The sequence below is a fragment of the Orcinus orca genome, chromosome 14, assembly GCF_937001465.1.
Source record: "Orcinus orca chromosome 14, mOrcOrc1.1, whole genome shotgun sequence".
NCBI lineage: Eukaryota > Metazoa > Chordata > Mammalia > Artiodactyla > Delphinidae > Orcinus > Orcinus orca.
The window spans coordinates 64709091-64731992 of record NC_064572.1 but is presented as its reverse complement, the minus strand read 5'-3'; the positions used below and the strand labels follow the sequence as shown (position 1 = coordinate 64731992).

The 22902-nt window shown below is 54.8% G+C and overlaps 1 protein-coding gene across 5 annotated transcripts in view; it reads right to left on the bottom strand.

Moving 5' to 3' along the window:
* Nucleotides 1–1242: 1242 nt before the first annotated feature.
* SUFU (SUFU negative regulator of hedgehog signaling) overlaps nucleotides 1243–22902 on the bottom strand; it is a 110563-nt gene continuing 88903 nt past the window's right edge. For 3 of the 5 annotated variants that reach the window (XM_049696836.1, XM_049696837.1, XM_049696838.1), the window contains exons 9-11: nucleotides 17500–17634; nucleotides 15800–15938; nucleotides 1243–7047 (exon numbers count right to left, since the gene is read on the bottom strand). In XM_049696836.1, the coding sequence (XP_049552793.1) occupies nucleotides 6826–7047; nucleotides 15800–15938; nucleotides 17500–17634 (496 nt within the window). In that variant the 3' untranslated portion in view covers nucleotides 1243–6825. The remainder of the gene's footprint in view (nucleotides 7048–15799; nucleotides 15939–17499; nucleotides 17635–22902) is intronic. The other 2 variants (XM_012532537.3, XM_004268520.4) reach the window with 1 other exon arrangement.

Sequence of the window (22902 nt, the reverse complement as noted above, 5' to 3'; positions counted from 1 at the left end):
CCCAGCTCCCTTGCTCTGACTGCCAGAGGGACTGAGGGCCCCAGACAGGACCTGCCCCACTGCTGAGGAGGGGCGGGGTGGGGGGGGGGCAGCCATAGTTCAGCAGGAGGTCACAGAGGAAGGAGGAGTGACCTCCCCCTGGGGCAGGTCCCACAGATACAGCTGCATCTCAAAGAGGACAGGGAGGGGAGCTAAGAGACCCTTCACAGGAGCTGACTCCTTCTGCCCCCTACCCTCTTGTGGTGCCCCCAGGACCTCTGCAGAACCCCCTCAGTGCTACAGCTCCATCCTGAGGACCAGAAGAAAAGGGCCCTGCTATTCCCCAGGACAGACAAGCAGGCCTAGTGGGAAGGGAGAGAATGTGTTTGGGCCCAGAGCAGTCCTGCGGCTTCCTGGACCCTGCCTGGGTGTAGACCCACTCCTGCCTGCCTCTAAGGCCCCAGGCTGTTGCCTTCTCCCCCTCTAGCACTAGGCTCTGCTCTGCCACACCAGGCCCTGGAGAGATAGGAGCTGGGTGATCCAGGGAAGGAAGATCCACCTGCCTCCTCACCCAGACCAGGCCCAGAGGATTTAACAGGAAGGGTAGGCTGGCCTCTGTGCCACCCAGTGGGCCAGCTCTGAGGCTGCCCCTCCATCCTCCCCACAGGCCCTGCATTAGGAGGTTGAATTTAGGTGCCTGGTGAGGGGAGCGCTGTCTCTTGCTCTCGCTGAAAGGGGCGTAAGGACCTTGCATGAGCCTCTCCAGCCCCACAGAATGGCAGCAGGGTCTGTGGTCCTCCTGCAGCCAACACTGGACCTGAGGGGCCGTGGGTGTCTGCCTCGTATAGCTGGCAAACAGCATGGGGGAGCCCCTTCTTCTTGGAAGCTTCAGCCACGGGGACCTGAGGAAGGCCCGCCTTCCCAAGGGAAAAGGGTTTTTTGGTGAGAGGTGGGTAGGAGAATGAAGCAGAAGCACAGTCTCCCCAGACTGTGTTCCACCTCCTACCCCCCTGACCTTACAGGCATTCAAGACCAGTGAAAGAGAGCCTGTACCTGTGAGGTCATTTCTGCATGACTGAAGAGTCACAGGCCATGTGATCCTGCTTCCCTGGCACCCTCTCCACTCCCAACATCAGTCTTCAGGGCCTTTCCACAACCTGGCTTCTTCTAAGTGGCTGAGTCCAACCCACCCCCTCTGGCAGGGCCCCTGGCTTTCTGCTCCCCTACTCCAGGCAGCCAGAAAGGAGCACAAGACCCAGGCACTTCTGCAAATACGTTTAATGCACTTAGATTACACAGAGGAAGAGGGGGCAGGAAGGAAACGACATCTAAGTGAGTCACCCAAAAATTCTTACAAAAGTCCCAGGCTGGCTGCAGCCCCCAGGAACCGAGTCACCATTGACATTAGAAACTAATATAAAATTTTACAAAAGTCTGCTCATTGCAGCATTCAGGTACTTGTACAAAAGGAGGGCTCTTTCTACAGGGCTCCTGACTTACAACAGGGACCCAGGTACCTCACCTGGCACAGGGACCTGGAAGCCAGAGAGGAAAGACAACCAGATAAAAAAATACAGTCAAGGGAATTCTCTCCTGGTCTGCCCCATAGGGGCCGACCTTCAGGTTTTTTCCCTGCTCTCAACTCAATCTCAAAACCCAGTCTCAAGACCCTGTGTTTATTTTTTAAAACGTCCTAGCCCTTTAGACTCTCCCCAAGGCTTCCCAGCCCCTGCCCTGAAGCCTCGCCTTGGGAAGAGAAGGGCAGGAAGAGGCACCAGCTCCCCAGCCAGACCTGAGACCTTGCATGAGCCTCTCCAGCCCCACAGAATGGCAGCGGGGTCTGTGGTCCTCCTGCAGCCCACACTGGACCTGAGGGGCCGTGGGCGTCTGCCTCGTATAGCTGGCAAACAGCATGGGGGAACCCCTTCTTCTCGGAAGCTTCAGCCACGGGGACCTGGAGGGACGGGGTAGGATGGGGCAAGTTTCGAGGAAGCCTGTGGAAGAGGCAGATTTAGGGAGGGAGGAATGAGGTCAGGGCTCCCAAAGAGCTACAGGGAGGGAAAGAAGGGGTCCATCTAGTGAGCGTCCATCATATGCCAAGTGCTGTGCTGGGCATGGCCCACGGTCAGCCTCGCTTCATCCCTAGTGAGGGTCCCCTCTCACCAGCCAGAAGCTCAGTGGAGGGCCCCCTCGCTGAGAAACCTCTGGAAGGCACCACCGCCTAAGGGAAAGGAGGTCTGGGCAGAGATGGCGAATGTTCTACCACTCCCCCAGAGCCCATGCACTGTAGGGAAAGGAGATGGAGGCTGGTCCCAGCCAAATTTTGGAGGTTCCCTACACTGACAGGGCAGGAAGGGGCCACGGGCTTCACAGGCTCATCTCAGAGCTCCCCTGCTTCCCTTCTGCCTCCCACACTGACAACAAAACTTAGCTCAGAAAATAGCCCCTCCCCGCAAGCCAAACCAGGCAGGTAGAGGCAGGTCCCCAGAAAGAAAGAATCTGTGGAGGGGCAGGTCAGGATGGCGAGCAGGGAGGCAAGCCAGTGGCACCTCTTTGGCCATGAAATGTCTGAAGACAAGAGCTTTAAAGGCAGGGATGCTGTGGTGAGTGAAGGCCAGGAAACGTCCTTCTGGAAAAGTCCTCAGAGCAGAAGGCACAGCTGCTGCCAACATCAGGTCCCGAGGGGCTTCCATCTTCGGCGCTTGTGTGCGTGTGGGGGCGTCTCTCCCAAATGCCAGGCTGATCCGCCGTGAAGCGCTGAGTTTGATGGGGTTAACCAGGCAGCCCTGCTGGTGTATGCAGAGAAGGAACCAGACCCGAGTGGCCCCTTGGAAGTCCAACAGCCTGGCCACTACCCTCACGGCCCCTGGAGGCAGCTCTTTGGCTAGACTGCTCATCAGAGGCGTCCTGCACCCCGTGGGCCTCCTTGGCACTCCCGGTGGTGCCTGTGTGTATGGTGGCTGCAGACAGGGACAGGGCACGGGCCTGTGTGGTCCATGACAGACAAAAGGACTTTGCTTTGGAAAGGCCTGAAGGGTGATCTCGGAATAGCCGTCCCTGGAGTTGGGGCTAAGAGGGCACGAAAGGGGCTTTGCTGATTCCAGGTCGAAAGTGGGAGACAACCCAAGAAGAACCCCAAAACCATGGGCCAGAGATAGGCTGGCTATGAGATAGGAAGACCATGAGACCTGCAGTACTGGGATGAGGGACCAAGGACCGAGAGAGGCCAGGATGCAGGAAAGGAGACAGGACAAGGGGTAGAGAATGAAGGATGAGAAATGAATGGATGCAGGGAGGGCGGGAGGGTGGGAGAGTGCAGCGTTTGCAAAACCAAAATGAAAGACATGTTGAGAGGTTGATTTTTCTGTTTTTAATAAGCCAGAGTCCTGCAGCCTGGAGGTTGGGAGGCCCAGGGGATGAGGAAATGGGATGGGAGTGGCAGAGAGCTGGAGACCCAGGCCCTGAGTGGCAGGTGGGGATGGTCTGTGAAGCGCTGGGCTTCGCCCTCTCTCAGGCACGCCTGGTTGGGAGGAAAACGCCTGGAAGGTGAGGCTGCAGTCACCAAGTCTCGGAGGTCCTGATGATCCTTGAACTTTGTGGGGACCCAGTCCAGCTGGGAACCAGCAGCAGCCCTTCCTGGCCCCAGCTAAACTGGGCTCAAGGCTGCATGGGGGAGTGCCTCGGCTCCACCAGGCCCAGCTGGGAAGAAAAGCCTCTCCGCGAAGCTGGCTCCTCCAGGGCCCCAGACTGGCAGGCGAACACTGGCACCTTCTCTGGTGGCAGCTCAGGGGGAGACGGCCCCAGGCCCTTGTCTGAGAGAATGAGAAAGTTCATCTGGAAATAAAGTTCTGTTTAAAAAACATTATATAGATGGCTTCTGGGCATCTTTGAAGAGCAATAAAATACCATCCGGTTTCTACAAAATAAAATAAGGAGGAAGAAAACCAAACACGATCGAAGGAATCGTTCCATGGCCAGAGGAGCTTGACTAACAAAGGCTCCCCAGAGTTGAGCTGGGCAGCGCAGGCGGCCACTCCGCCTCCCTGCTGCTGGGCTGTGTGGCAGAGGGTAGGTGAGAACCAGGCCTGTCTCCACCTAGGAGCACATCAGAGGTCCGGAGGCAAATCTCAAAACGGAACCTGTGGCAGTGGCAGGAGGGGAAGGTTGGCATTTGCCCAACTGTGGCCCACTGGGGCCAGGGCCTGGTCACATGGCTTGGCCGGCTGCCGGGGGAGGCCCCCGAGCTGCAGGTGAGGGGGGGGCCTGTGGCCTGTGCGTGGCATCCCAGCGGGCTACGGGCGCAGTGGCTGCGTGGTCATCCTCACACTTGTCCTTTTATTTGTGGGAGTCTCGTTTACGCAGTTGTTACACTGGAGTCACCGGGGAGCAGCTGGGCTCTCCCTTGGCCCCTGCAGGGCCCAGCCCAGGCTAGTGCAGCGGACTGTCAAACACCATGTCAGGTAGGATGGAGACTTTGAGCTTCTTTTCGGGCCAGCTGTACTCTTTGGGAAGTTTGAACTGTGGAGGGGGAACAAGCACAGAGCCAGAGTATACATGGTTAGCAGAACCCTCTGCCTTCTTCCCACGCTGCCTAGAGAGAGGCCAGGACCCTCACCGAGGCCCCGTCCCCTGGGTGCTGGGGGCAAGACAGGCCACTGGTTGCCTGGCTTCAGTCACCAATGCTAGACCCAGGTGGGCGGCTGGGGTCAAGCTGCTGGAGTTCGCTGACCCCTCCTTTCCCCTTGCCCTGCCAATAATTAACTGGGGTTGGAGGAGGCTTGTTTTCTAACACTTTCTTGACTGTGCTGACCTCCCTCCAGCTCACTTCCTTGGTTCTGCCTCAAGCATGTAAGGAATCTGCTCCCTGAGGCCCAGGGGCTAGAGGATGGGGGGCAGGGGAGGGTGCAGATGCTACAGGGAAGTGGCTTGAGGTCTGGAAATCTGCGGTTCTGTCCCTGCCATGGCTTCTTTCTGAGGCTGGTGGGGAAGAACGCTGGAACTGGCCCTCTGTAGCCTTTGCCAAAGGGTCCCCAGAGAAGGAGGTCCTGGCTCGGCCTCGGTGGGTGCCGAGAAGCACGGCTAGTGTGGCTTAAGGTGATTTCTTGGGCCTGGTGCATTCTCGAGTGGAGTAAACCCCCATCCTGCTCCCCCTTGTTCATTCTCACCTCCTTCCCAGGGTTACCAGCCTGAGAGAGGTGCCAGCAGTGGCCAAGGAGAGCCCAAGGTCTTCCTACCCAACTCCCCGGAATCACTGATTTGCCTACAGTTGTGTTTCTCGAGCTTCTGGTGGGGGTAAGGGAAGAGGCTGACCTATCTTATTCCTTGTGTATGCTAGGACCCTGCATGGGTCCTATGGTGCTCATAGATGCTCCGCGATTTAGGAGCAGGGTCTGCCTTTTATGACTCCAGCTGCCCCGGGGCCAGGCAAGAAGGCAGGCCAGGCTGGGAAGGAGGGAAGAGCAGGGCCTTCAGCCTGCCTAGAGCTGGTGCTGGCAGTGGGTGGGCCTGACACTTCCTGGCTGGCTCCCTCTCCCTCCCTCTGATGGGGGACTGTCCAAGCCAGGACCAAAGTGGAGAGTAGGGCAGGGTGTGGGGACAGCCTCTGGACAGGAAAGAAAAAAAAAGTCATTTTTAGTGACCTACTTTCCTAAGCTCCTCCTGGCTCCTGTCCCTCCTGCCTGGACTACCCCCCTTCCACCCCCTCAGCACCCGAGCTGAAAGCAGCAGTCTGGCATGGTGCCGTCCCTGTGCGACATGGCCTCTCCGGAAGCACTTCTGGGCAGCTGGCTCTGGTCTGACTGAATGGGAGCCAGGCTTCAGGGACCGGTGACTTGCGGGGGTTGACTGGCCGGCACAGACTGGGTACTTGGTGACTTCTGAACGTATAAATGAGTTAATTTACCAAGCCACATCCCAGAGGAGAGAGAAGACACTATCCCTTTGGGGGTGACCTCAGGCTCTGAGGACTTCCTGTTCACCTGGAGACCTGGACGGGCCAGTCCTGCCCTGTGCACTGTCCTCTGCCCCGTGGACGTCTGTCGGAGGCCTCCGTGTCCTGGCTGACTCGGCCCTGGAAGCCCCGGCAACTGGAAGCTCCAGCCCTGGCTGAAAGCTGGCTCCTGCCTGACTTCGCTCTAGCTTGGAAGCCTGGCCCCTGGGAGGTGAAGGCGCTCTCCCCCAAACACACTTCCTGGCACAAAGGACGAAGGAAGGGTCTCTGCCCCGGGGCAGGGGAGGCCCAGAAGAGCAGGAGGACAGCCAGCTTTGTTAATGTTCCATTAACCTATCGGGCAGGGCACTGAGGCCAGGAAGGCTCAACCCTGGGGTGCTACTTGGTAGGAGGCCGGGGGGAGGGGAAGGGACTTTCCAGGATGAGGTAAATCCCCACAAATGAGGATGCTGGGAACAAGGAAGAAAAACAAAGGGGATTATGGGCTCCATTCCTATACCCCAGCAGAACAGCCAGGGAAAGCACAGGCCCCCACCTGGCCCGCCAGCTTGGCTAGGGCTGGAAGAGATGGACCAGAGGGGAGAGCTCATGGCCAGAGAAGGGAGGAAGGAGAGTGGCTCCTGGGTGGCCTGAGGCAAGAGCAGGAGTCCCTCGCTGCCCACCAGAACTCTCCCGTGGAATGTTCTCTGGCAGCAGGCGTGGGCTTTCTGTTCAGAACCTGCCAGGGAACAGCAGGGACTGAGGAGAACTCTGTGCTCCTCAATGAGGAGCCTGAAGGCCCTGGCTGCCTCTTCAATGAGGTTCTCAGGAGTTGGCAATTCAGACAATTTGCTGGGTGTCCTTACAAGGGCTGGCGGTGGGGTAGGGGGTGGTTCAGGGAAGAGAAGTAAAGTCATTTAACATCTCCTTTCCAGCCTATCTCCACACGTCAGACACACACACACACACACACACACACACACACACACACACACTCGCACACACACGCACACACACACACACGCTCCTGGAGACTGGAACCTGCCGTCAGAGAGAATCAAACAGCTTACTTCCTCTGGAGAAGTCAAATCTTCCAAGTCCTCCAACATTTTCTCTACAAACTCTTCAGTCAACAGAATCTGGGAAGAAGGCACAAGACAGGCTTTTATTATTTTTTTTAAATATATGGTCTTTTTGCTAACTGCCAAGCTATGGACCTTTCTTCAGGCCATTAAGGAGCTATGAGGCCACTGCAATGTGTTCTAGGGACACAGGGAAGGGCCTGTCGCCCACATGCCCACCACCACCTGCCTACCACATCAGAGGGACTGGAGCAGAGGAGGAAGGACATCAGAGGACAATGGGAAGCAGGGGGGGACATCTGGAGAGATGGCGGTGCTGCTCCCAGAAGGGACACGAGAACGGGTGGGGAGGAACCCCTGTTTTGGCAGTTCGGGCTTCCTGCATGCTGCAGTATGGTAGTGGGGAGACAGAAGAGCCGAGGGGCAGAGAAGAGAGATTCCAACACTGTCCTTGCCCAACCAGGTTCACTTGGTAGGACAGAAGGGATCTGTCTGGATTTGGAATACAAGCCTCGTCTGGAATCTGGAAATGCCCCGGAAGGTACATCCAAGAACGTCTGAGCTGCAGAATTTGGAGATTGTACACTAACCTCTCTCATTTTACAGAAGGGAAAGGGACTCCTTAACTCCCACTTCCATCCGTGGCCTCCACCTCCTCCCAGACTGGAAGCTCCCAAACCCCTGCCCTGCTGGCCCCATTCAGCCACTGAGTTCTTCAAGCTTTCCTTTAAGAAACCTCTTCTCCAGGGCATCTCCCAGCTATCCCACTTTGCTGTTCTAGTCTGGTGTCTTGTGGCTTCACGCTTTGATGTAGAGGACAGCCTGGTCCCACTATGCGGCAGGCACAACCACCACCCTCACCCCCTAAAGCAGTTTTCACAGTTAGCAGCAATGTTCAAGGGTACCCAGGGCTTCCTCAGCCTGGTGGGCCGTCTTCTCGACTGGCTCCTCTGCCCAGCCTGACCCCTTCCGCTACCCCTCTACCCCCGTGCTGGTCAACGGGGCCCCCTGACCTCTGCAGCAGACCCTTCTGTCCCCCCGGGCTGTGGCTCTCCCCACCTCGTTCTGCCTTCTCCAGCAGCCTGTGAACGCCCGGGGTGGGGGTGGGAGGGACGGAGGGAGAGAACCATGAGTTGAAGACCAAGGTGAGGGGCTCCTCTGAGGAAAAGTCCCCTATGACAAGGAGGAGGATCCAGGACTTGAGAAAATACCCATCAGGTTTCCCCTGGGAGTTGTCCACTCTGACGAGAACCTAAGTTTCAACATGTGGAATAGAGTCAGCTTGTGAGATCAAGTGAAATGGCAGAGAAAGGAAGGCGAGCAAGCAGGATCACTGGGCGCCTCACAGGACGGAGGGCTCCGAAGGAAGGAAGTTGATGGGCTGGAGGTGTGAGCAAGGAATGAGAAAACTACCCCAAGTGAGCAGGTAAAACACCACCACATCAGGCACCGTGCTAACCGCTCATGTATCTTATCGCCTTCCAGATGAGGAAACTGAGACACAGATGGGCTATGTGATTTGCCCAATGTCACGTGGCTTGTGAGCAGCTGAGACAAGATCAGGTCCCGGTCTTGCCTGGACTCTAACGTTAGCGCCCAGAGCACAGCTTCCAAACCCTAAGGTCTTGCCCTCATTTACTGATCCTTCCACTCGTCTGCCCATCCATCTATTTGATTCCATAAGCATTCCCTGGGTGCCTCTGCTAGGCCTGGCCCTGGGTGGAGCCTCAGGAACACAAGCATGAAGGCAGTCCATTCCCCACCTGGACAAGCACCTTCCCGCGCTTGACAGGGAGCCAAAGGTCATCTCCTTCTCAGGCTGCAAGCCCACAGTCAGGGACAAAACAGCTCCAACCACTGGCCCACAACTCCTCCCCAAGGTTTCTGTTTGAGGAGCTCAGGCTTCAAGTGGAGACAGAGACAAGGTTTAGACAGGCAAAGCCAGTCCAGGGAAATGCCCACCTGAGGTGCCCCCTCCCACCTTCCTCCTGGTTCCCCAAGGCGGGACTGGCTGGCTCCTCTCACAGACTACCGAGACCCCTTCCCAATCCCACCCTGACCCTTGCTCCTCCTGCTTTTATCCCAGGGCTCCCCTCCCCACTGCCCCCCAAAGCCCAGAGTCTCTCTACCAGTTATCACCAGTCTGCTTGAGTAGTACAAAAGTCACATTCACATTTTTGGCATTTCCGGGGCCTGCTGCCATCTCTGCAAATGCTAGCACAAACACAAGCATACCTAAAACCCAATTATATTACAGTGGCTCCAGTCCGGGCCAGGCTGAACTGATTTCTAACCCACAAATACTTCGGAGGGAGGACATTTCTGCCAGAGAGGTAAATAGGCCTGGCACCGTAGCTAGTGCTGGGGGTGAGATGGGATTGTGGGAGGGTTCACAGGGACAGTGACCACGCAGAGAGACTCCAAACAGCTGTAGAAATGGTAAAGGTAAACCCACCAACACTGAGTTCAGCCCTAAGCCAGTTCCTCTGACAAAGGTCTGGAACTGGTGGTGGAGAGAGGGTATGTTATGGTGGCCTTTGGTACGATCTGTGTGCGGACTCATTTTATACTCAGCTGGGGGAGGGGATGGTAAGACCGAAAAAGGGGACAAACCCTAGTCGCTCCTCAATTTTCATTTTTGGTGATTTGTTGGTTCCTGCTGGAAACTTCGCATTTTAAAAGAATTAAACGGAGAAAATTATACATGAGATCTCCATGATATTAAGGGTGACATTCCCTGCAAAGAAACACGACAGACTGTCATAGCTCCAGGCACCTAATTTAATTTCCTTTGGGAGTTAAACCTTAGAAGCTTGGATTGAACAAACAGGCCCTGTTCTTTGTATATTTCAGACCTGGAGCTGAGAATGTTAACAAATCTTATCAACAGGACACTGGAGATAGACAACTATGATGGAGCAGCTCCTGGGCGCTCTCACGAGGAACAGACTCGCCGTTGTGATGCAACTGTGGGAAAAGCCTGTGCAATTCTGGGGCTTCGGGCTCTTGAAGCTCCCTGGGTCCCCATGGAGCTGCCTGGCTCTGCCACAAATAATAACAGGAAGGGTTATGATAATGACAGTGAGTGGTAATAATACCGCCAACAGCAGAAGCAGCGCCTCCCCCGTGTGCCAGGCACTGGGCCAAGTGCTTGACCGGTATCATCTCACTGAATCCTTAGGGCAGTCCTGCAAGGGAGGTAACCAGCATTCCCATTGTGCAGATGGGCGGGTGTTGAGAGGAGACAAGTCTGGACTTTAGAAGAACAGTGATCTGACCTCATGGTGGTAGAAGATGCTCTTTTCCTGTCTGGGGAAAGTACCCCAATTCAAGAAGCCTTGTATGCTCAGAGCTGACTCCTCTCTCTCCTCTGATGGGGGAGGTGGAGGTGACTTTGGCTTCAACCAATGGCCTGGAAAACCAACGACACATCTCCCGGCCACCTGCTCAGCTCAAGAGGGCTGGAACCCTGGGCGTCACAGACATGCAGCTGCTCAAAAACCAGGATGGCCAACTGGAAAGGAAGGCAAACCATGCCCCAATACAGTTTCCAAGTGGGGACAGCAGGTCAAATTTCCAGGTCAGCTTGGTAAATGTGTACATAAGACGACAGTTGCATTAGTCCAGAAAACAGCAGTAGAAATAATAATAATAATGAAAGTAGCACTCATCGATGGTAGTACTCACCAGGAGCTGGGCATAAATGCTTATGTCTGTGCACAAGCAACCCTTGGAGGGAGAAGACTCTCTAGTGAGACGGGAAAGCCCCCCAAGCAATCTGAGCAGCAAACTCCCCTAGAAGGATTCTGAAAACCCAGAGATACCAGGCCCCATCCAGACCTTCTGAATCCAGACCCTCTGAAGCTGAACAGCTCAGGCAAGGCCAAGGCATCTGCATTTTTAAAAGGCAACCCCTCCCTCCAGGAGATCATGGTGGCAGGAGTGCTGGGGAAATACACTCACAGGGGAAGTGGGTTTGGGCACAGGTTTAACCAATACAGATGAGTTAGTGGCTGCAGCTCTACTACCAGCTCTAACTGGTGGAGCTGGGAGGGGAGCAGTGGCTCCCTGCCCCCCACTCCCAACCTCCACCTTTGATGAGGCTTGGAACACAGGCCAGCAGCTTACTCCAAGGTGCTCACACCCAGTGCCTTAGGACAGCCTGGCTGGTTGGTGAAGACGGAGGATTGTCAACAATCTCCCAACTCCCCAGGCCCCAGCAAGTTCCAGAAGGAACCTGAAAAGTGATCTTTCACCAATGCCTGCTCTGGGCAGGCCTGGCTATGGGACAGGCAGGGGCCCAGCTGCTGTAGATCTGATTCAAATGTCTGCGGTCAGTGATATTTCTGAGTCTGCAAACAGCACTGACAATGCCCACTCCTTCCCCTTAGTATGACAAGCCACACTTTGTCTGGGGCCTTGTTTGCTCTTAGTGTTGACACGTTGTTCTTGCTTCCCAACAAGTTTGGCTTTCTTTTTCCTTCCCTTTCCTTCTCTCAGGGAAGGAGATGTGCTGTTTACGGGGCAGAGCCTGCCATGGAGCTGCTCTGGCACTCACAATGGCAGCGGGGGACACAAGACCAGGAAGCAGGCCAGTCTGCATCCCCCCAACCCCGACCGGCCAGACAGAAGTGAGAAAACAGCCCAGATGACCCCCATCCCCCAGGCTCGGGGGCAGAGGTGTGTGTGGCAGCTACCACTGCAGTGGTGGCACAGGGAGGCCACCTTCATTTCCTGTCCTTGCTGGGTGGTGAGGAGTTGCCTGAGGCGGCCAGGAGCAGGCTCACACTCCCCCTGCTCGGGCTGGCTGCCGCTGAGGGCAGAGCGGGCCGTCACAGTCCTCGCCCGAAGGGGAGGCTGCTGCACCTCCCTAGGCACAGTGCTGGCATTTAAACCCTAACGGCTGTACCCTGGACACTGAGGTCCCCATGGCAGCCCAAGCAAAGGTCTCCAGGGGGACCAGGTCGTGGCCACGTTCACCAGTGGAAGGAGAAACAGCAGAGGCACGGAAGAGGAGCTGCCCAGGGCCTGGGCCAGGGATCGCCAAGTGTCTTCCACACAACATCCAAATGGGTGCATGGGGACAGGAGAAGGCAGCGGCTTGTCCAGAGGACAGTGGTGAGTCAGCCGCTGGACTAGGAGGAGAGCCCAGCAGTGACTCCCCAAACCAGGCCTGGAGAAGCGAAGCCCACTTGAACAGCTGCTGTGTATCTTCTCCCAAGCCCTGGGCCTCCCATCAGGGCTGGTAGGGAATGGCTGGGAACGGGGGGCCACCTGGGTGAGCTGTCAGACACCACACAGCTGAGAAAGCATTGCAGGGCTTAAAAAAATATTCTCATATTTGGCGATGTGACCCCTGTGTGACCTCTGGGGCCGACTTCTCCCCCTTCAGATCAACCTTGGCTGGGGACGGATGAACGACTCAGCTCTGGGCCAGGCTCCCACTCAGAGGCTAACAGCCCGGTGTTGACAGACTCAAGGGAGAGAGGCTTGTTAAAGCCACTGGGATGAGGAATGCTGGGGGAAGGAGTGCAGGAGAGGACGCTGGCAGGCATCCCCCTGGTCTGAAGACCCTCCTGTACAACCCTGGAGTTGGTGGACAGCCTTTACCATCTCAGAAAAGATAAAAACAGCAAATGGTAGGGCAAACGGAGGAGTCCAGCGTCAACCTATGGAAACTGAAGAGCCTAAGGAATTGGAGGATTCCTGCCTCTCCAGCTCCTCCAGGAAGCAGGGAGTGCCCACTGTGCTTACTCTGGGGTTGCAGACAGCCCTGCCTTTCTGGGCCGGGGCCTTGACGTTCCTGGGGCTGGAGAGATGGGGCAAGGAGGAGCCTGGAGGGCAGGTGCAGGCCCAGGAGCAGGTGGGTGTGGAGGCCTGTCTGGGGCCACTCCACAAGCTCCGGAAAGGGCCCAGATTCCCTCACTTTCTGCCTTTTTCTCTCAGGCTCTCCTTTGTCTCTCTTCTCCCATGTGGGGTGTCTCTGCCATGCCACTTCCCCAAGAGATAACAGGCCTGGGCTGGAGGCCAGAACAAGGTGCCAAGGCTGGGAGTGAGGGCTTCCAAGGCTGTTGAAGGCTGATGCAAGAAAGTCATCCTAGCCCCTCCCAACTCCTCTGGGACCAACAGGGAGTGTTCAAGCAGCAGCCAAGAGAACAGAAGTCTGGGTCTCTTCAGTCCTGGGGCTGCTGCATCCAGTTCCTTCCTGATGCTCTGCCCCCAGCAGGCCTGGGTACACAGGGGTCAGGGAGACACCCTGGATCCCGGAAGCATGAGTGAGAGATTCCTGTAGGAGGTGAGGGCAGGCCTCTCTGTTGGGGTCTCCCTCCAGAGGAGCCTGGGGTCCCTCTTGGCCCAGTGGAGTGGGCCCTCACTGGTGACTATGAGCCTGACCCCAGGCCTCCAGGAGGTCCTCAGACTCCCAGGGAGACAGGCAGCCCCACAGGGAGACTCAGAGGCCCACAAGTAATTACAAGCCCAGGTTCCCACAGGCTAGGGAGCTGCCTGTGACCACAGTGGCAAGACCCTAAAGAGGAAGGCGGGCTGCCAGTCAGATGCAGAAAGTGCTGACTGCCTTGGGGGTGGGGCGGGGAGGAGGGCTGGTGTGGGTGTTGGCTTCACGGCTGAGGACAGGCTGGCCTGGGGGCAGGGGCAGGGGCAGTGGGTTTCCCAGGGCTCCCTGGAAAGGGCCTTGAGAAACCCCTCGGTGAGTTAGGGTGCGTGCCTGGGGAGCGGGCCCCAGCCAGCCTTCCCGGGAGCTCCCCTGTGAGCTGGCCCCTGTGGTGGACCACACTAATGAGCCCATAACACAGGCCTTTGATTAAGCAGCTCCCAGCACAGCAACTTTATTGAAACATGCCGAGGCCAGCGGCTGGTTCCCACAGCTCCCGTTCCCGGGGCAACGGCGCCTGGGAGGGGACCATGTGCTGGGAGTCAGCAGGGCGAGTGCTCAAGCTCACTGAGGGGCTGCCAGGGAGGCGAGGGGGAGCAGGGCTGGAAGGGAACACCAGTAGCCGGAGGATCAGGGGCTTGGGAATCAGGGTTGGGCCCAGACCTTTGTGGGGACTGGGGGGCAACGTGACATCTGCCGAGTCCTCTGGAGGCCCAGGTCCCCAGGCTGCTGAGAACTGGAGACGCTGACTCCCCCCCCATCTCCGCTGGGGGCAGGAAGATGTTCCAAGGGGGATGGCGGGGCTCCAAGGACAGGTTCAGAGTTCAGCATGTGAAAGGCAACTGGGTGAAATTTCTTCTTGAGTTTGGGGAGACTCTAGTTCCTACTTTCCCAAGAAAATGTGCTTAACCTTCAATACACAAAAGTGCTATCTGAGGACACTTCTGCTGAGACCTGTCAACACACTGTCACCTGCTAGGAAGGAGGACCTGTGACCTCTCAGGGGCTGGGGGTCTCCTACACGGTCCCTCGTTCCCCAGTCCTTCCCAGCTCTGCCCAGGCAGAAGGTCTACCCCCTCCCTGCTCTCCACAGAGGCAGCCCGGTGCCCTGGGACACGCTGGGGCTGGGGGGAGGCCCTTTCCACTTGTGCTGGGCTAATTTCAAATGTTATACTTCAGAGCTTTTGCTACAGCAACTACCAACACCACATGGACAGAAATCTAATGTCACCAAGTGGGACTTTTAAAATGTATTTATAACTTTATGGTTCAAAGTAATTTTGTTATGAAACAATGTAATAACAACAGTGGAAAAAGGCAAGATAATTTATGGAACACAATATCCCTAAAGCACCGGCTTCCATTTCTACCTCAGCTTAGTCTGGGGAGCGTGGTTGGTGTCCTTTGTCTGCCGTTTGTTTTAATTAAGGGTTAGTATTTTGGTGGGGAGGGGCAGGGAGGAGCTGGCCTGAGGAAGAGACACAGACACTCAAAGACTAAAAACGTGCCTACATTAATGCTATATACACTTCACAGACCAGGCTAAACCCACAGAACTGGCAAAATTCTCTTCCCCTTTACAGTAATCCCTCCGCCCACCCGCACCCTCCACCATACACCACAAACAAGGCAGAGTCACCTGTTAGATCAGGGTCAGATTCCCTTTCTGAGAGAGGTAAGGTAGAGTTCCTCCTCCCGTGCCCCCAACAAACAAACAGAAAAGGATGTTGTTCCTCTAATACATCCGGGAGCGGGAATCAGGGTTGGGCCGAGTACCCATTAGAGACCTGGACGGGGCCGGGGCTGGAAGGAGGCCTATGGCTCTCAGGCCCCAGCACCCCGCTTGGCAATGGCTTGAAGCTGTGCTCCAGCCAGAACAGCAAAGGAGGGACAAAGTATTCCGGAAAAGCCAGCAGGTTTCTGCACAGAGAAGCTGGGTGTACATCAGGAGGAAAAGGAGAACCATTAGACAGGGGAGGCTCTGTGTGCCAACGCCTGCCCATCTCAGCCCAGCTGAGGCATCCAGGTCCAGATGCCCACTTTCTAGGAATTCTGGTGGGCTTTCCATATAGCACGAGAGTGGCTTCCACACTTCCTCCCATCCTGCTTCACCCTCCCGCTTCCTGTTCCTTGGTTTACCCAGTGTGCAGAAAGTCTCACATCCCTCAAACCTGAATTTCCATGGCCAACAGAATTATCAACGGCCAGGGCCTGGAGAGTTATCGCTCCTGCCTCAGGGTATGGGGGAGAGGCCAGGAAGTGCTTCTGGAGCTGGTGGGCTAGGCAGTAGCATCCACACTCCACATGGCATCTCACAACCAGCCCCTCAGGAAGAGGAGCCGCCAAGAGCTGCTAAGGGAGGACCGAGAGGGGGCGGGCACGGAAAGGAGGGAGGGGGAAGAAAAGGAGCCTTCTCACTTGTAGCCAGGGTCCATGAGCTGCGTAAGGGTGCTCTTCGGTGGCAAAGGCGCCTTCTACTCCCGTGGAGACAAAGGTGATGGCCATGTCACCTGTGATACTTTTATATGTAAAGTGCCGTCCGTGCAGGAGCCTGCCCCTGGGGGTGGGAACATGAGACAGTGAGAGCAGGCCTGGCCAAGGCTCAGGGACTGTGGAGGCTACACTCGCCGGGATGGGCTGTCTGGCAAATGCCCTCCTGACCGAGCATCTGCCCACTAACAGGGGCCTGGAACTAAACACGTTCATCTCAACATCTCCCAAGAGAAGCTTCTTACGAGCTCTCTACTGTTATCCTTCCAAAGTGCTCAAGGCTAGCAGATACTAGAGCAGCATTCAAAGGGCCTGAAAGGGGATGGGAGTCCACCTCCTTCGTGTCCTGGTGAGGAGACTGAGGCCAGAGAGGCCGGTTAGTAATGTGCCCAAGGTCAGGCCCAAGGCTAAAAGGCGGATCGTGCCCCACCTTTGTTTGGAGGGTAGGGGTGAAGAAGCACCTAAACGAATTTCCCACACCCTGGGATGACGGCCTAGTGCCCTCACAGCACAATCCTGTGTCCGGGGCACAGTCTTCCACCTCCTCCTGGCTCCCCACGAGATTTAAATGGCTACCAAGGCCACATCTTTAAAAAAAAAGCTGAAGCCAAGTGGGGTCACTCTGATGGAGCCACAAGAAGTTACTGTTAATCCCAAGTCTGGAAATACACCTGGGGGAAGGGCAGGCAGGGGCAACCAGTGGGGCAGAGATGCCAGTCAGCAAAGGAAGCAAAACCTGCTCTTGGCTTTCTCACGTTGCCTCAGATTAACCCTTCACCAGCCTAAAGGCCCTGAGCCTGGGCCAGAGAGGGAGCTGGAGAGGAAATCGTTGGGGTCCTGGGGTGGGGGGTGCGGGGGCCTGGCCAGACCCTGATCGCTCTGGCCACTTGCTCTCGTTGCCCTACTGGGCAAGGCTGGTCACCACACAAGGTCCTTCCTCAGGCTCCAGGGACAGTGGGGACGGTCCAAACCAGTGCAACCCCTTTCTTCCTTGTCACTGCTGTCTGAGTTTAGAGTTATCCTTGCTGCTTCTCCTGCTATAAAAGTGAGGGTGGAGCCCCTGAGGGCTGTGGAGGAAGCCACAGCTGCAACAGGTTCAGCCCTGTGCAGCATCCCCATGCAGAGAGCTGAATTCTGGCCACAGGGGTGGGTTTCTGGCACTGTGGACAGCAGCAGGAGGGACACAGCTGGGCTTCTGGGTCCCTCAAGGAGTCTGCTGTGCGGGCCACGGGGTTTGGAGAACTGAGTGTTTCTGCATGGAAAAGCAGCAAGGAGGAGAAAATAGAGTCCCACCCATCAGATTCCCCTGCCCTACTACCCCAGTGCTACTGGGGACCCTGCCACCCCTGACTCTGGGCTGGTGGGATGGCAGGGCATCTGAGACTCCCTAGGTCACTGAACCTTCGTAAGGGAGCAGGGCTGGGGGACACTTCTCTGGACAAAGGAGTGCTCTCCAGTGTGGTGAGCGCTACTGGAGGGCTCAGGGTCCACAGGCTCCCCCAAAGGCCCAAGACGGAGCGGGCTGACTAGCTCTCCTCCCCACCTGGGCCCCAGACTCCGCCTCGGTGTAGGGGGCAAGCACAGGCCTGGTGGCTCCTTGAGGCCAGGTTGTATGCTGTGGGGCTTACCTTAGGCAGAGAGGAATGAGGGCTCCTGACTCCTGGTTGAATTTCAGATGTACGCTCTCGAGCTGCCGCGTGCGGATCAGCTCATGGGGAATAATGGCCGTGGAGCTGTCACTTTCCAGGCTGTCTTTGCGGCTCCTGCAAAGCAAGCACAGGAACAGGGTCAGCACAAGGTGAAAACCGCAGGACAGAAGGCTCTCAGGCCAGGCTCCTGAGGAACGACAAGGATGGTGATTGATGATGAAGATAACAACAGCCAGCATTTACTCACTACACGCTCGCCAAGTGCCAGCCCTGCGTGAGGCACCTCTCGCTGATTACTCCTCACAGCGCCCCCGTGAGGTGGGCACTATTATTATGGCCCTTTTACAGATAAGGAGCCGGGGATCAGGGAGGTGACCTAACTTGTCCAGGTCGCAAAGTGGCGACTGTGGAGCTGGGATTTGGTCGCAGGTAGGTCTGGCTCTGAAGCCTCATCTTTGGCCAACACTCTGTATAAAAGCTTATGTCACAGTGGCTTGTTCTTCCCTAAGATAGCAGCAGGGGCTTCTGGGAGCCCTTCTTCCCCTGCCCTAGAGCCTCAGACCCCAAGTTCTCTAAGGCTGGGGTGCTAGAGTGTCAGAAGACATGGCTCCGAGAGCTTCCTTCCTGCTGACCCTGAAAAGGCTGACATCAGAGCAGGCTCAGAGCATGCACACTCCTGCTAATGGCCCGCAGCTGCCGTGACATACACACCCTTCATCCAACAGGAAATGACACAGTCCTCATCGAGGGGTGGAAACCAGGCTCTCATCAGTCAGATCAGTGAGCCTGGCTGGGCAGCAGGACCGGGCCACCACCCTGCTGGGCTACGAGGCCCCAGGAACCCTGGACCAGATTCCTCCTGACTGTGGTCCCGGCCATGGCGAACTGTCACTTCTGCCTCATGCTCCATCCTGTCCTGCTTCCCACCCACAGCTTACTCCACAGCTGGGCCACGGGGTCCCTTTGCAATCTAAGATTTGCTCTTTCAAATTCAGCTGCCCCCACTGACAACCTCTCAAATCCGCCTCAGCCAGAAGTGAGGGTTACCCACTGATCTCATTCAAAAGGCCAGATCCTGGTTTGGACTGTGAATCTCAGAACAATTCCCCAAGTGAATAAAATACTGGGTGAGAAGCTTTAGTTATTTATCGCTGAAGCGGCAATAGCCACCCAGGATGTCCGGGCTTGATCTGGGCTTGACAGTCGCACAGCCAGTGGGGGCCCAACCTACTTACACACTGGGGGGCTGAGCACTGGGGCCTGTGGCCCAATGAGGCACCCCAACACTCAGAGCACCTCCCCAGAGGGAGGAGGATGTGAGGTCAGCAGGCAGGATGGAGGGGGATATCAGAGAGCACAGGGCCCTACTGAGGCAGTGGTCTATAAAGCTCCCGAGGTAACGGGGACCATTCCCACCAGCTGGGTGGACCCACCCTCAGATGTGACATGTGACTGATCTTTCACAAAGTGGTCCCCTCCTCTGGTTTCCAAAGCCAATTCTGAAACTGCCCTTTGCCCTAGTGTCTCCTTTGACAAACCCTTTCACAAGACCTGTGAAGGAGACAAACATGCTGGCCAAGAGGGTCACAGAATTTCAGGGCTGGAAGGAAACTCTGAGGTTGTTTAATCTACCTCTTTCCTTTACAAAAGAGAGCCGGTAATGTGCCCGAGGCCACAGAGCTGGGCTGTGGCAGGCCATCGTGGGAGCCTAGGACCTCTGACCAGCTCTCTTCCCCTTACACCCCGGCTGCCACGCCTCCCTTCTGAGGAGGGCAACACCAAACACCACCCTCGGGGCTTGGACAAGAGCAGGACTCAAGAAAGACAGCAGCCCTCTTTGGTGAGCCCTTACTCTCCTCCAGAGTAAGGAGTCCATAGATTCACTCACTGAGTCTTCACAGCAAGGACTCTACACCAGGTAGATTCCTCTATAGTTAACGCTTCTTGTACAGGTCAGGAAACCCGTGGCTCAGAGAAGTGAGGTGATAAGCCTACAGTCACAGAGTGAGTTTAAGAGGAAAAGCCAGGGTGTGACTCTCACCATCACTTCCCTGTGCTACCTCTGAGACACACCACCATGCTCCCAAAAGGCCTGGCTGCCAGGTGGGGCCTCCGAGCCGGTGGGCCTCTCTGACACAGGCAAAAGTGCTGATGAATAGCAACTGGGGGTGGGAGCAGGGGGGTTGGGAGAGCAGAATCAACAGCACACAGGGCTAGAGATGTCTCAAGCTGGAGGGAAAAATAAATTGTTGAAAGTCAGCTAAAGTCACCTTGGTAACTGCTACAACACACTCACCCGGAACGAGGACATCAAACCCAAGTGCAAACAGCTTTAAAGAAATGGAAAAGAACTTAATCATCTGAAGAATTAATGTGACAAGTGCCCACATTTACACCTCCCACCAACCTTCAATCATTTGAAAACGTACTTTAATCTTTTAAAAGAAAAAAAAATTGCAAAATGCTAGATGTGCCGTCCTGGAGCTTGGGTATTTCCGGCATGCTGCTTCAATGGAAACGCGGCTGCTCCACACACACACGCAGGAGCCCAGCTTTTTGCTGATTTGTTTTTTCTGGACATCGATGCAGAAGCATGAATTATTTGTGTGGGCTGGGTGAGGTATTAAATCTGCAGCCGACACAGGTTTGCAATGTTTTGCATGGTTGTCAGCTTAATCTTAGTCATAAAAAAATAAGTAGTGTGCTCGCCAGCGTGGCCTAATTTTTCAGCTGGGCTGTTTTCTCCCTGAGTTCCTAGCAGAGGGGAAGGCAGAGGGCTGGAAGGGAGAATGGCTCCTAGGGAGGCATGGAGGCCCATAACCGCTGGGGGCTGCTAGGAAGATGGGGCCAGGGGATGAAGGATGCTCCGGGAGGCAGAATGGCTAACAACATAGGTTTGGGGTCTGAGTCCCATATGACCTTGGGCAGATAACTTAGCCTCTCTCTAAGCTTCACTGTCCTCTCCACGGGAAGAATAACAATACCCTTTCCTTATAAGGATGAAATGAGATGACCCAGGTGAAGCATCAAACAGTGCCTGGGATATAGTAGGTGCTCAGAACGTTAGCTGGCTGCCTCTAGAACTCTACCTGCTCCTCATGCAGGAATGTTGATAGCTTAATAGAGACTTATTTGCCTTTCCCCTGGGTCCAGAATCCAACTGCCTCTGGCCAAGCCAGTCCCCCATTCTGAGCAAAGGTCCTTGCCCTGGGCTTGGAAGAGGGGACTTCTGAGACGGGGAAGCAGCCACTGTGGGCCCCGGGCAACCGGTGGTGTTCTGGGAAGGCCCAACTACAGGCCAGCAAAACCCCTTGAGGCCTTTGTTCTGCTGAGAGACACGCTGGCAGGACCGCCTTCCTACACAATCAGCACAATCAGCCTTCCTGCAATTCTCATCTACTGGTCCTCAAGTTGCCGAGAATTAGTTTAATCCATCCTCCATGACAGCCTTGTAAATCCCCGAGGCTCTCACAGACCAAGAGGAGTTTCTCTTTTCCAGTATTTGTAGCCCCAACTTTCAACTATATTCTTAAGATAAGGTCCTGAAATCTTCCATTCATCCAAGTCACTCTCCCTTGGATTCGCTCTAGCTTGTCAAAGCCCGAGTGTCACGTCCAGAAGTGAAGTGTCACGTGTGGAAATAAATACAGTATGTGGTTTAACCAGCAGATCACAGAAGGACTGTGAGCTTTCTCGTTTGGGATACTTTATTTCTATTAAAACTGTCATCAAATTGTCTATTCTTTGTAACCTCAGCATACTACCAACTTATACCACACTCCCTCTGTCAACAAGATCTCCCTCAGGCTTTCTCGCATGGACTGAGCTTAGACCTCTTCCGCCCTAGCTTGTATGTACTCTAGAGGATTTGGAGCTTAGAACAGAAATCTGCATTATCTGGCTAGGGTGTCAAGCAGTCTGGATACTTCTGAAACCTGACTCTGGCACCCATCATATTGGCACTCCCCCCTGACTTCACATCACTGACAAAACTGATAAACTTGCCATCGATGTTCTCATCCCAGGCTTTGATTAAATAGTGAATAGGACAGGGCCAGGCAGACAAGCTGACAGACTGACATCATCACTCTTTGGGTATGCTCATCCAACTGATTATAATCCACCCAACCATTCCATCACTAAGCCCCTCACCCTCCTGGATGCTCTGTATAGACATTTCTCTGTCTTGCCAGCAGTGATGTCAGAAGACACTCTCAAAACATCTTGCTAACCCCCCACCTATACAAGGTCTACAGCACTTCCTTTATCTACCAAATAGAAATAGGTTAAGTGTTTCTAAAAAGGCAGTGAGGATGGTCCAGCAGGTCTGACTCTTTGTGAATGCATGCTGTCTCTCAGGCCTCACTGTTTTTCCTTAGAGAGTGTTCACAGCCTACTCGCTGAATAATCTAGCCCAGAGTTTTCCCTGTGAGTTGACACCAAGCTCACTAGTCTAGAGAGTGCAAGATGCTTTTTGCATCTTGAAATTTTTGAGTGCTTTCAGTCTGTCAACACCTCTCTCCCATTCCCTCAGAGATTACTGACAACAGCTTCCTGAATCTCATCTGCCAATTTGACTGGTATTCTGGGGTGCAATACATGTGGACCAGGAGATCTTTCAATCATGGCTTCAATCCTCTTATCGATGCCTGTATGACTCTTCCTAGTCTAATAACCATTCTTTTTGAGATGGAAGCACAATATAAGTAGAGGAAATTTTTGTTGCCTCTCTGCCGCTGATTAACATTACTCTGTCCAAACAATGGGGCCTAGGTTTTCTTCTTCTTGTTCCAAACAGAACTATGAAAAAGTCCTTTTTGCTGATCATAGCCCTTTTTTGCAAGACTTAATTCTTCTTGAGTTTCAGCTTTTCTTGATCCTGTTCCTTAAAGTGTCTGTTGGTATAACATACTTCTCTCTCCAGCTTTTGTTCAAATTCTTCAAAAATATTCTGAGTTATGTAAAGAATTCTCTACATATCTCTACTGGTCCCCAGAGGTATTACACCTCTTTTTAGTTTTCAGGGGAGTTTCTGCAATAATAGTATTAAGGGGTACCTTTAACTGAGTGCACACTATGATGCCAGGTCCTATGCTAAACCCTTTATATACTTTTTTCCTTTCATTTCTATAACAACCCTATAAATAGGTATTATTTTTCCCATTTTACAGATGAAGAAACCGAAACTCAGATACTTAAATAACTAGTCCAAGATCACACAATGGGCAAATAAAGGGCTGAGACAAACACCCCAGGTCTTCCTGACGCCAGCTAAAGTGTAACCACAATATTTTTCCTTAAGAGCCTCCCATCCCTGAGTGGTCTTTTCTTCTGGGGTTTCAAAGTCCATGAAGACACATCTATTTTTTTTTCCCCCCTGAA